The sequence below is a fragment of the Talpa europaea genome, assembly GCF_964194135.1.
Source record: "Talpa europaea genome assembly, chromosome: 9".
NCBI classification, from domain to species: Eukaryota; Metazoa; Chordata; class Mammalia; order Eulipotyphla; family Talpidae; genus Talpa; species Talpa europaea.
In genome coordinates this window covers 17,891,262-17,904,426 of record NC_140076.1, presented here as the reverse complement: position 1 = coordinate 17,904,426, position 13,165 = coordinate 17,891,262, and the positions used below count along the sequence as shown (strand labels likewise).

The 13,165-nt window shown below is 36.3% G+C and overlaps 1 protein-coding gene across 8 annotated transcripts in view; it reads left to right on the top strand.

The window, feature by feature from the left end:
• PUM1 (pumilio RNA binding family member 1) overlaps positions 1-13,165 on the top strand; it is a gene marked incomplete at both ends in the record, with an annotated part of 109,457 nt that overhangs the window by 26,696 nt on the left and 69,596 nt on the right. For all 8 annotated transcript variants that reach the window (XM_084241876.1, XM_084241875.1, XM_084241874.1 and 5 more), the window contains one exon: positions 211-279. In XM_084241876.1, coding sequence (XP_084098002.1) covers positions 211-279 — 69 coding nt within the window. The remainder of the gene's footprint in view (positions 1-210; positions 280-13,165) is intronic.

The following is a 13,165-nucleotide window of genomic DNA, read 5'->3' as shown; positions in this document are numbered from 1 at the left end:
AAAACCAAAGGGAATGGGAGGGGAGAAAGCAGGGGTCATTGCTGAACCCTGATATTAAGGTAAGTGAATATTTAATCTCAATCACTTGGTTATTCTATGACCTTTGTCAATATATGAAAATGATCTTACAAAAGCTTTTCAGTTGTGTTTAATGTATATGTAAAGTTTAAGATGCTTACTTGAAACTTTTTCCTCTATTCTGAACAACAGGTACGTTCTATGGATGAACTGAATCATGATTTTCAAGCACTTGCTCTGGAGGGAAGAGCGATGGGAGAGGTAAGTAAACTGGTGTATCAGAAGAGCGGGTTTGTTTTTAAGGGGAAGTTGGAGCTGTCTTTCATCAAATATGTCTGAATCCAGTCTCCAGAAGTATGTGCTTGCTTTTCCTTGTTGCCATCCTCATGATAGGAATGGGGCACCTGCACATGTTTGCCAAACAATCTTATTCGAAGAAATACGTCAACTGTAGCATAATGTTTTGAAACAAAACAAACAATATTGGATATCCCACTCATTTGTAAGTTGAGGTGTTAAACTTTTAAAAAGTACTTTTACATACATCATAGCAAATGTCCTTATTTTTGCCTCATTTTCCAATTGCTAGGTTCTTTTGAAGTGCAGGGAGTCATAGATTGGCTGCTAATCAGAAAATGTCAATAACTTATTTATAGAGTATTGCCGTTTTTTAAGAAGCTGTTTAAAGCTCCATTGTCAAAGAAAATTGTTAGGTTTCTGGTGAAATCATTCCAAAAGGTAGAGGTCTGAGCCAGTCATCCCTTATATAGAGTTCAGAATGTTTCCAATGTTAACAGAGTGTTTATAATGTTTAAAATTTGCAGAAAACAAAATTTACCATCCATTATATAACTAGGGAAGATTTCCGTAATTCTGAAAGAAAGGGATGTATAGATAAAGTACAGCCAACTTGTGGTGATTCTAGTTTTTGACGATAGGAATGTATTGGTAATTAGGTAGAATGTACACTTTGAATTAATTGCTGAAAATGTCACTGGTTTACATGGGGTTGGGATGGCATTTGCTTATGATTCTCTTGGAAAGTAACCTTAGGTTTTTTTTCCTTCAGTTTAATTTTTGTATAGCTAATATTTAAAAACTCACTTCTATTTTAATGTTCTAAAGGAGTTAAATTCTGAATTTTCATCGATAACCATTCATTAAATACACTGGTTCCTTGGTTTGAGCCGGGCACTGTGCTAGGTTCTGAGGATTTAAAATTAAGTCAATACTAATTTTGATTTATAACAAATATTGACTGCCTTTGTGATTAGGCATTAAATTTTTTTGGTGTTTTGGTCCTGAGATTCTTGCTTCTGTTGTAAGATTGTGTTTCCAACTTCTCTGAATTGTCTTGTGGTCAGTCTAGTGTCCTATCATCTTTGGGTTCATGGGTTTTTGGTCTGCTTTTTTCTTTTTCTTTTTTTCCCCTCCCCTTAAAGCTTTAAGAGAAGATTGGTAGGTGTCCTTGTGGTTCCTGTGCCTCCCTAATATTGAAGCAGTACACATTGATGATCATTATATGGCTGTTGGGTTTTTCTACTTAGGGAGCAGTTTGAACAGAAAGTTTACAGATGTGTCTGATACTATGTATAGGTGGGAAATCATATTGATCTTCTGTGATCCTCTCCTGTGATTCCAACTTTAGGGTCCATTCCACCAAAAGCTAATCTCAGGTTAAAAAAATTACAAAATAAAAATAATGTTCAGTTTTGTAAACAACACTTCATAATCTCTAGACTTAATTCTGATTAAAGAATCGTGAACAGAATTGAATAGAAAGTGAATTTTATTTAAATGACAATATCCAAATATAGAAAAAGCCCAAGAGAGAGGAATTAATTTACCCAGTCACACAGTGATAGAGCTGATATTCTGGCCTGGTTTCTCTTCTTCATGGCATGTGCACATAGAGTAAATGAAGCCAATAAAATAACTGATATTAAAAATCTTACTTTAGTAAACTATATAAAAATTGATATTTTATTGTAGGATTTAAAAAAATGTCTTGTATACCCCCTCCCAAAATGCAGAAAACTACTGAAATTGTTTTTGAACGCATAACCTAGTATCTAGGTACAAAGGGGACAGACAGACAAAGTAAGTATGGAGTAGGGTTTCTGTGCTCAAGGAAATATGATCTAGTTGAGGCGCAGTGAATACATCTGATAGTAGAAAAAGTGAGTAGTTTTTTATGATGTGTGGTTGATTTTAGTGAAAGGAGGCATCAGTATTGGTAGGAGAAGTTTAAGATTGCTTGAATAGTAGAGGAGGTTATAAACTTTGAGAAATGTCTTTTAGTTTTAGAAATGTCTTAAAGTTGGGACTTGGATAGATGCAGGTTGGGAGAATTCCCCCCCCCCCCCCCCATATAGGGAGATGGCACAAAAGAGAAATGAAACAAACAAGCTTTTATAGTAAAATAAAAGTACAACTTCAAATGAGTTTGACTTCATTAAATTTCCTTCCCTTTAATAAAACATCTCTGGGTGAGGATGTATAGTATTTACCCATACAAACACTAAAATTTTAAGTAAATTGCAATGACTATATATTTGCTGCTATTATTTTGTGGTATGTGTGTGCATGCATGCCTGTGAATCCTCATGTTAATCAATACCTGTATTCAAAGACAGTATGAATCTTTACAATCTTTAGAATTCAAAGAGAATTGACTCCATCCAAAATAATTGATCTCTAGCAAAGTTAGAGTTTATGTGGTTCTTGTTACATTTTTTTCATCAAAACCACTAATGAACTCTTGTTACTTTGGAAAATTGAGAGCATTTATTTATACAAATCTTGACAAGAAGTGGTTACTTAAAATAGCACTTTCAAACCTTACTGGTAGTCTGAAGTACAGTTATTAGCTCAAAGACTGACAATACTAAGTGCCTTACTTGCTTCGTATTCTAAAAAGTCAACACAAAAAGGAAGATAGAAAAAAAATGTTTTAGGAGAGGTCCACAAATTATTGTCAAGTATTTAATCCACTCTCTTCCTAGCTTTTTTTTATTCAATTAAAGTATAGTCCTGAAAAGTTTAGTTTATTTCCATATGAAGAGCTTGGTCTGTTAGTTGAGTATTCAAGAATGTATCTTTGTAGTATTGAGGAATGCCACTGACCTTGGGTTTCTGGGTTCTTTTCTGCTTTGCTTTGTGATATTGCATGACTTATTTGCTCTATCTGTAGGAGGACAGTATGATTATTGTTCATGTCCTAAAAAGGGTGGATATGCAAAAAAAGATTAGTGGTTCTAATTGGAAATTGCCTTGAGAGCCTTTGACAGAAAAAATCACCTTAATTTGCACACTTGGTCTTCTAACTTAAAAGCAAGGTATCTTTTTCTCTTTAAGATTCTGTAATAGTTATACTGTAGTAAACATCACAACTTTTAGGGACATTAAGAGATCAGCGATTATTTTTGGAATAATGGAGTGTTTTTAGATATGTAGCTCTTCATTCATATTGGAAAACTGAAGTCTAGAAAAGTTATCCTTGGTAATAGACAATGTTTGTAAATTTGAGGAAGGAAATCTGGAAAGTGGTACTATATACAGAGTAATGCTGCATCCTACTACCAATAACGTGAGATATGTTTAAAATATACCTGGAGAGATTCTCATTAGGCATTACATAGGAATTCTCCATAAGTGTGAGGTGGTAGAATGGTTTTTAGATGGAGAGATTGGATAGTGATTTGGTAAGCTGTTAACCGAAAGGAAGGTGTAACTTGGTGGGATAAAGACAAGAATCCTGAAGCCACAACTTCCGGCCTTGATGCAGACATTCATCTTCTTTGGACTTTGCTTTTTTCTATCTGTAAAACAAAGATGTTGAACTAGGTAGTTTCCCAGGATGCTTTCAAGTCTTAAGATTCTTGGAGTTTGCCCTTATCTCTGTCTTTAAAAAAGATAAAAGAGGAATAGTTAAGCCTTTTCTTGATATGCCAGAAGACATCTAAATGATGCCCTTTTAAAATTTAATTTTTTTTTAATTTTCTTGCATCATTGTTCATTTTTGTGCAATATTTGATCTCTCCCCTCAGGTGTAGTCCCTTTAAGTGATGCTTTTGTAAGAGTGACTTTCCCTTTGTGGTATAAAGATTCCATAACTCTTTCTTGGATTCTCTAAGTGGCTGATTCACTCGTCTATAGCTGCCTAACACATTTGAAGTCTGTTCATCAATTTGAAGTCTGAAATTCAATTCTGATATCAGAGTAAGTGGGAGCCTAATGTGGAGACTAAGTCTGTTAAATTCTTTTCTGCATCTTTCCTTCATGGCTAACTGAATATCTCATGGAATTGGAAGCTTTCAGAAGTACTTCTAGGATCTATAGCGCTAGAAGGAATTCTTCACAGTTGGCGATTCCTTGCAATTTAGAATCCCCAAAGAGTAACCCAGTTAGCCTCAAAGTGTATTGAAATTTGGAAAGGAGATTTATTGTTTGTCAGCAAGCTCAGATGATCTTTTTCCAGAAGGGAGGAAAATTTAAGCCTTGAGAAATATCTGAACAAGTGGTGATGCAAAAATCCCATTTCCAAAAAATGTAGCTTTTGAGTCCAGATTAAAATGGTAAAACTGTCTAGTTCCATTAACAGTGAATTAATACCACTTGGATGTTGGGCAGTTTTGACATCTTGCTATTAAAACAATGTTTCGAGAGACCTCTCTGGTGGCGCAGCGGTTGAGCGCTGGGTTGTGAGGCTGCTTGCAGCCTCTGCAGCGCCGGTTTGATCCCTGGCTGCTCCCCGGCCACCGGAGGAGGAGGGTCCCACATGGCGCGCAGACCTCTCCTGCCGCCCACTGCTCCCCTCAGCAGTGTTCTTCGGTTCTTCTGCCTGCTCTGCTCCCCACTCTGGCTCTGGTGAATTCTCTCACCCTCCTGCGTTTCTGACTGTACCCAGTGCTTGCAGAAATTAAATAAATAAATAAATCTATTAAAAAAAAACAAACAAACCAAACAATGTTTCGAGAAAACAGCTAGGCAGGCCAAGTGACCTGGAGGAACAAGATCTTAGTTTAATGGCTTTCTTGTTTTAGGTTAATGAGTATGTGTTATAGTACCCTCTTCATGAGGTTTGGAGAAGTCCCTGGGGAATCTCAATAGTTTTGGGATTGGAATTAGGCCTTTTGAAGAGTAAGATAAGAACGTGTCTTCTAACCCTGATACTGTACATGAATCTAACACTTGGAACCTAGTTCCCAATTCTGTCACTTTGGGACCTGTGTGGAGCCCCACTTATTCCACTATCTACCATCTATCCTGCACTAGGAAGACTAGGCAGATCTATCACTGTGTAAGTTTAGCTGTGTTGAAATGTTTGAATGCAGTAAAACATGCTCCTTTGCAGGTGGATATAGATGGTCCACATAATGTTTAATCTATCTTTGTTAAATTTCTCCTCCTTTGGCTAAAATGTAATTTTTTCCCCATCCACAACATTTTCTAATTTGAGGATAAGCCAGCTAATTTTTAACCTGCAATAAATACATCAGCACTTTTCAAGACACACTGTCATTGATTTCATTACCTATATGAACCCTCAACTGATTTTTTGAGCAGTATTAGTATAATTTTTTTAAATATGAGGAAGATGAGTTCTAAGGTCAAGTGATTTCAGCTAAGGCCATAGGTATCAAGATGTGGATTTTCAGTTGTTAAGCTTGGAAATCAAAATATCTGCAATACATTGAGTATATATGATTTTCCAGGTGGTGCGCTGCTTAATTCATGGACATGACAGTCTCTACAGTGGTCCTGTAATAATACTATGCCCTGTTATTGATGAGGCAAGTAGGGTTTAGAGAAGTTAATGAAGCAAGCTATAATGACTTTATGAACCCAGATCTGTAGCCCTCCAAATCCTGGTCTTTCTGCTGTTCATTTCTACACATCCAGCATCTACCGTTTATTCAAAACCCAGCTCACTTACTAGTTCCTCTGCGAAAACTTTAAAGTACTTACTAACCAAATTTTATAAAAGGGAATTCATGTAGCAAGTTAATTGTATCATTTTTGTGATCTTAATTTATTTTATATATGGTGGTTTGTGTAAATATTTTCTATTTCCTCATACTTAAATTTTGAGGTTAGGGACTTCAGCTAATGAAGTATTTTGTATCCAAGTGGTTATTGTTTCTGTATATTGTGTTAAATGAATCATACAGTAACTTTTAAAGCATGGGTTCTTTATTTTCTCTTTTACTTCAGAAGTAGATACTACTTTTTTCCAAGGGACCTCAGTTTAGTTGACTAGATTTCTGTTGAGATTACTTTTCTATGCTCAGGGATGTAGGAATGTAGGGTTGTGATCTTAAGAGGATGAGAAACAGTCAAAACTAAAACGCATTCTCTAAATTTTTGCATTTTGAACTATTTGGTAATTTTGCTGAAGAGTACATAAGATGATAGTAAATCAAAATTGCTGTTAATCCAAGTGGAATCTGCTGTAAGACATTTATTATAAAGGGTTTTTATTTAATAGAGTTATTACCAGAGCTATAGGACACTTTCTCTAGACCATCAACTGGGACATGGAAATATCCTCATATATATACACACAACCAGACACAGAAATATTTAGAAAACTGGAATTACTTTTGCTGGGGAATGGGAGGTTCTAGGTCCCCTACCCAACCTCAAAGAAGAGTAGAGCTGGGCTAGGAGGTGAAGCTAGAAGACTGAGGGAAGGACAGAGAAAACAACTGGCTGAGGAGGAGGAGAGAAAGATGGAGAAGGGAAAAGACTGGAGGAGGCACGTGGAGCAGAGAGACATGTGAAGAAGTCAAACTTGCCTCTTGGCCTTGGACTTTTACCAGGAACTTGAGGATCAAGGAAGGAGACACTTGAAAGAAAGATGTGGGTGAGATATCTTTGGGGAGGCTGACAATGGCAGCCTTTATCTTGAATTGGATTTTCATTTTGCTCCTTTGTCCCAGACTTGCCTGGCTCCTTCTCCCCCTCTCTTGTGGTTCCCCACTAGAAGATGCCTCCAGACTTGTGGCAAGCTTTTGGATCTCAGTGGTGCTGTTTTTGTCCAACCCTGTTTGGCTGGGCATTTACCCATGAGGGGATGGGTGGCTTTGGGTGTTTGATTTGGGAACCATATTCTTTCTCTTTTTCTTCCCTGTCACACACTGATTCTATTAAAGTTCCTTTCCACTGTGGGTCTTATGCACCACAGTGTGTTTTGTCTTGATGCGGCTGATGGCAGAACCCATTTAGAGGGTAGCCCCTCACCTTGCCCCTGTAACAATATCACTTGTTCAAGTTTGTAGTAAACTATTTTGTGTAATTCTTTTGAGTTGCTGAAGAGGAACCAGAGCACCAAATAATTCATTGTTTCTTAATTAATGCAGTTAGAATGAGCAGTTTATTCTTTGTATTGTTCCCTGGTATACATAGTATCCATAGCTATGACATGTTCATCTTCTGGAATGAATGAAAAGGGAACTTGTCCATATCTGACATACTGAGATCCCTGTCAGTTTAATAATTAAAAATATTTTGAGGGGCCGCCCTGGTGGTGCAAAGGGTTAGTCCCAGTACTATGAAGCTATCAGCAGCCACTGCAGCATGAATTTGATTCCCTCTCCACCCCACCCCCAGGAAGCTAACCCACCTGGCAGCAGACCTCTCCTGTCTCATCCGCTGCTCCCTTCAGCAGCATATTTCTGTCAGTCCACCTGTTCTGCTCCCCACTGTCTCTGGTGAATCCCCCCCCCCCAGCTTGCACCCCAGCTCTTGTATGCATAAATTAATAAATCTTTAAAAAATTTATTTAGAAAAATACCTTGAGGTTGTGACTGGATGTGATGGCTGGATTTGAGTATTTGATCCCATATTGAGGCAAAGGATTCTTTATTTAGCTTTTTGCTTTGGGGGCTTTGAGAGTGTAGGTCATGAAGCAGTCTTGATTTCATGGCATTGTTGATGAACTTCACAGGTTTCCTAAACCATCTGGAGGCTTTTGCACACTGGACTTTTATGCACTATTGCACGAGTGTTTTATATGATCATTGATGTCTACACTAATATAAACTAGATTATTAAGGATCTATAACATAATGTGGTTGTTATAGATGTAACTGTATAATTTATACATATATAACAACAAATGATCTTATTTATACATAACTTATAGATAGTTGTGATAACATAGTCTTCTGAATTCCTTACATGCTATCCCTATGTCATGCAAAAAAGCCTTGTTCATCCAGGCCATTTTTCATTTTCTTAACATAATTTACAGTCAACCTATCAAGTTTTATGAAGATAGCAGAGAAGAGTTTCTTTTGGCTGTGTTCCAATAATGTGAGGTGGGAAGATATAAGTAAAACTGCTTTCAGTGAATTCAGAAGGGATGTGGAGTGGATGAAGGACTAGTTAGCGTTCAGGTTGCCCCAGGTTAATTTCTCACAAATTACCATGGAGATTAACAGTGCTTAACAGTGTCTCTGAATTTTCTTTGAAGTGCATGCTTTATGAAAATACAGTGTCTTTTGTGTGTTTCCTTCCAAGGATAAAGTTTTGACAGTGATTGTGTTGTGTGGTAAAGAACATGGGTAATTTGCCTCTGTGCTTCTTTGAGTGCATTTGAAGTTATAACTCTTGTCATCAATTGAAGAGCCGACTGCTTGCAATTTCCTCTTAATTTGTGATCATTCTGAAATTTAAGAACTACCAAGATATTATTGATACTGGATTGCTCTTTTGGCTCTTACTTGCCCCAGTAGTCCACAGTGGACCTACACAGGGTAGCCTGAAAACTTGACCCACTGCACTTGTTTAATAAACTTGTACAATATTATATTCTTGGATCCTTTTCTCATTGAGACTGCGCACTCAGTTGATGCTACAGAATAGATTCTTAATTAAAAGAACTTTAGTGATAGACTGGCTTATGTGTACTTATTACTTCATTATTGATCATCATAGTGGGTGATGAATCTTCTTTTGAAATTATACAGCTTTTTAAAAAAAATGCTGTGACATCTGAGAGGCATTCTGAATAGCAGTTTATACCTTCCTTGCTCCCATTCCACAGTTCCCTTGTTTCACTCAACGCTGCAACAGTTTCTTTATTCAGCCTCTCAGCATTTGTTCACTTGCTTCCCCTCACCTCATTTTGTGGAGGAATGCCAGATTAATCTTTTAAAATTAATTTTCATGATGTTATTCCTTGTTGCTGTCTGTTGGATTAAAGCTCAGCTCCTCATTGCTTCACTTGACAGCTGGGTTGGTTGTGCTTTCCCCCCTTTCCTTCCTTCTCTTCTGTGTCAGTGGCTGTCTCTTTTCTTTTAAGGGCCACTTTCCCCACTTGCTTTTGTGTTCTACCTTTGCTCTTTGTGTAAAGCCCTTTGCATTGTCTTGCCTCCTCTGAATTCTCCCCTACTTTGAAAGCAGTCCATGACCATGTCTAACCCAGGTTATTCTCTCTTTCCTATAGTGGGTTGTGAAGTTTAACAGTCTATATCACGCTATTAGTCTACTTATTCAAAATGCCTTATAACTGTGTCAATTTGATTACCGGTAAGTTTTTGTTTCTAAACTTTGACGTACTTTCAGGGCCAAGACTGTCTTTCACTACTACTTTTTATTTCTAGTGGTGACTAATGCAGTCTGTGCATTTCAGGTTATGTTCAAGTAGTACTTTACTTTCTGAAATCAGTTAAGTACAGATGTTGAATTTAAAATATTTTTTCATTAGTCAGAAAAACAATATTGATTTTCCAGACATGGGAGAGATCAGATCACCTCATCTTGGCCAGGTCTGTGTAATTTGTATGATTTCATCCTTAGTGGTGGAAATGTTATTAAAGGGTATCAGATATTGTGCTTATGAAAAGTACTTAAAAAGCTAGGGAAATATTTTTAAAATCTTTTAAATTTATATATTGCATAATTATACCAAAAATTAAACTTTTCCTTTTTTAAAGGGGGTATATTAGATTTCAGTCAAAAGAGATATTTACTTAACAGACTATTAAGTGGAAATTTTGTTTTCAGTAGTAACTATTTTGTCACATAGTCTAAAAATTTTATGCAGTAATTATTAGATGCCAGATTGGGAATGGCTACTAGAGAAATGTGAAAGAAATTATTGCAAATGTTGATTCTTAGATTGTTCTCTTTTTGATTTTAATTAAATGAAATAGAACAGAAATGTTTAACATTTTGAAATCTTTACACATAAACACTGAGTACCAATTAACTGATTAATAATTCCTTAATAAATAGATGTATAAATGGGAATTGAGAGTTTAAAAAGATCATGTTCCTTAAACTGAAAGAGAAGATGAAAACTAACATATCATTTTTGTTTATTAATACGCTTAAAAAGTCACTGGCTTGTGATTAAAGCATCACTTTGAACATTATCTATTTAAACTAGTTTTCAAAGTGTTTTATATTATCTGCTTCAACTTGTTTTAAAAACATTCTAAATAAAGGATTTGAGTTCTATAAAATTACCACTAATACTCATCATTTTGAAATTATGTTGAGGGTGGCACAGGAGGTTAAGCACAGCACTGTGAAGTTATCTGCAGCCTCTGCAGCATGAGTTCGATCCCTGGCGGACCAGGGAGCTACCCACATTGCCCAGCAGACCTCTGCTTTCTTGCTGTTGTTCCCCTCAGCTGTATTTCAGTCAGTCTGCCTGTTCTGTTCCCCACTCTGTCTCTGGTGAATCCTCTCATCCCCCACACCTCTGGCCTGTACCTCAGCTCTTGTATGCATAAATGGATAAATCTTTTAAAAAAAAAAAAAGAGAAGAAATTATATTGAAGTGAAATGTATCTGCTTCAAAGAAAACACCTTATTTGGGGCCTCCCCGGTGGTGCAGTGGGTTGAATGCAGCGCTGTGAAGCTGTCTGTAGCCTCCGCAGTGTGGGTTCAATTCCCGGCCAGCCAGGGAGAAACCCACATAGCGTGGCAGACCTCTCCCGTCTTGCCTGCTGCTCCCCTCAGCAGTGTATTTCGGTCAGGTGTGCCAGTTCTGCTCCCCACTCTGTCTCTGGTGAATTCTCTCACCCTCCCCTGCCTCTGGCCTGTGCCCCAGTACTTGTATAAATAAAAATAAATCTTAAACAAAAAAAGAAAGAAAATACCTTATTTGTAGTGAATTCCATGCCACCATAATTTCAATTTTTATGTATTAGAAAATCAGTTCTAAATCATAACAAAAGCATATTTAAATATGTTACCCATAATCCCATCCTCCTGACTAAAGAATCTGTTTCACTTTTTATTTTTCTTTTCAATTTGATCCAAAAGGGAAGGGTTATGTGAAGAAATGTCTTTAACATGTGTATTTTTTTGTTTTTACTTTAAAACGATGTTATTTTATACATAGACTATATAGCATATATAGTCGTGGCTTACATTATGCATTTGTATTACAGCTACTTTGTGAACATTGTTTTCTCCAATTTTTTTGCTCTTTAACTTTGATTATAGTTTTGTTGTTGAGATAAATTCTCAGGAATGTACATGACCTGATGTTTATATTTTCTGAATCTTTCCAGAAGAATTGTCATAACAAGGAATGGATTTACTTTTTTTTTAAGGACTTGTAAAGGATATTGATTTACATGTTTACATTTAAACTGGTCCTTGATAAAACATAATTTATGTGATAATTTATGTGAGTATAGTTCATTATGTTGGCATTTTGTATACTATGTCACTTGGCTTCACAACACCCCTTTACAGAACAGAAGGCTACGTAAATCTAGGGCATTATGATTTTTTGAGAAGGGATTTCTGAAAATTATGGAATATTTATAGGTCAGTTCTGACTAGAATTTGACTATCACTGGTTAGTAGTAATCTTTTTGAGTGATCCTTTCTCTGAATTGCTGTCATGTATTTTTACTGTAATGGGAATATATGATAAGAGGAACTGTAGGTTACTAGCTAGTTAAAATAAAAATAGCAGGTTTTTTTTTTTTTTAAATACTTCTTGTGTTGGCTATATTCCAGTGAGACTAAGCTTGTGTTGGAAGTTTTCACTGCCAGATAGATAATATGATCAAGCCTGACCATGCCTGCAGGTTTGTAGCATCCTTGTAAATAAGTACTCCTTAAGAGGCCAGCTTTCTAATCTGAGAGACAACTCTGTGCAGCCTATGTTGAGGGTAAAAGGAATTACCTAATGTTACATTCTTCTTCCGCTTTTGGAGTATTAAATGTTGAGGTCATCATTGGTATTTCCCCATGTAAATATTTGTGGTGGTATGGTCAAACAAATCCGGTCTTTAATATTCATTTTGCCTCTTAGTTTTTGCAAAGCTGTAATCATGGTGGTTCTTGGAGTGTTTCGTTAGGGCTCTGAGTTAGGGAATTTATACTGAACTGGTTGGATGATGCTGTGCTTCACAGTCTGCTTCTTGAGTACACTGGAACATTTAATTGGTTAGTGTAAAGTCTTTTGGATACTACTTTGTTTTTAATACTAGCAGCTAATTCTTTTAGTGGTTACTTTGATTTCAGCATTATTACACCTTTACATACTATCTCATTGAATGTTCATAACAGTTCATTTTATAGGTGAAAGAATTGAGAATAGGTTGATTAAATTCACACAGTTGGGATTAAAAAGTTTTTTTTTTAATGATTTGAGAACGTCATGTGCTTTACCTCTGTATCTGAATAAAACAAGAAACCTAGAGACTCAACATTCTCAGTCCTTTATTTTTCCCATCTCTGTTTAAAGGACTCTTGGAAATTAATCATGCAAGTGTGATTTTGTGTATTGTCTTTTTTTGGTTAGATAATGAGAGGAAAAAAATGTGTTTTCTAACAAAATGTAGAGGTTTCTTCCCAAGTGACTAACCTTGCTTGTATACCATTGCTTGATTTCTCTTTTGTTTTCCAGAAGCCTCATGAATAAGTTTACTGGTTACTTAAGTAAGGCTTTTATTTTACAAGCCTATGATTCAAGCTGGGATAAATAGCGTGTCTTTTTCTCCCGAAGAATTTTGAGAACACCATTTTTGAAGGGGCTATTTAATATGACAATGCAATATTTAATGAGAAGAGTACAAAATCTGTTGTATTGCTAGGGAGGAAGGTAGTGAAATTGTAATTTCAGGTTTTCAGGTCTAGTTTCCCAGCCAGGAATGGATTCCATGCTGCA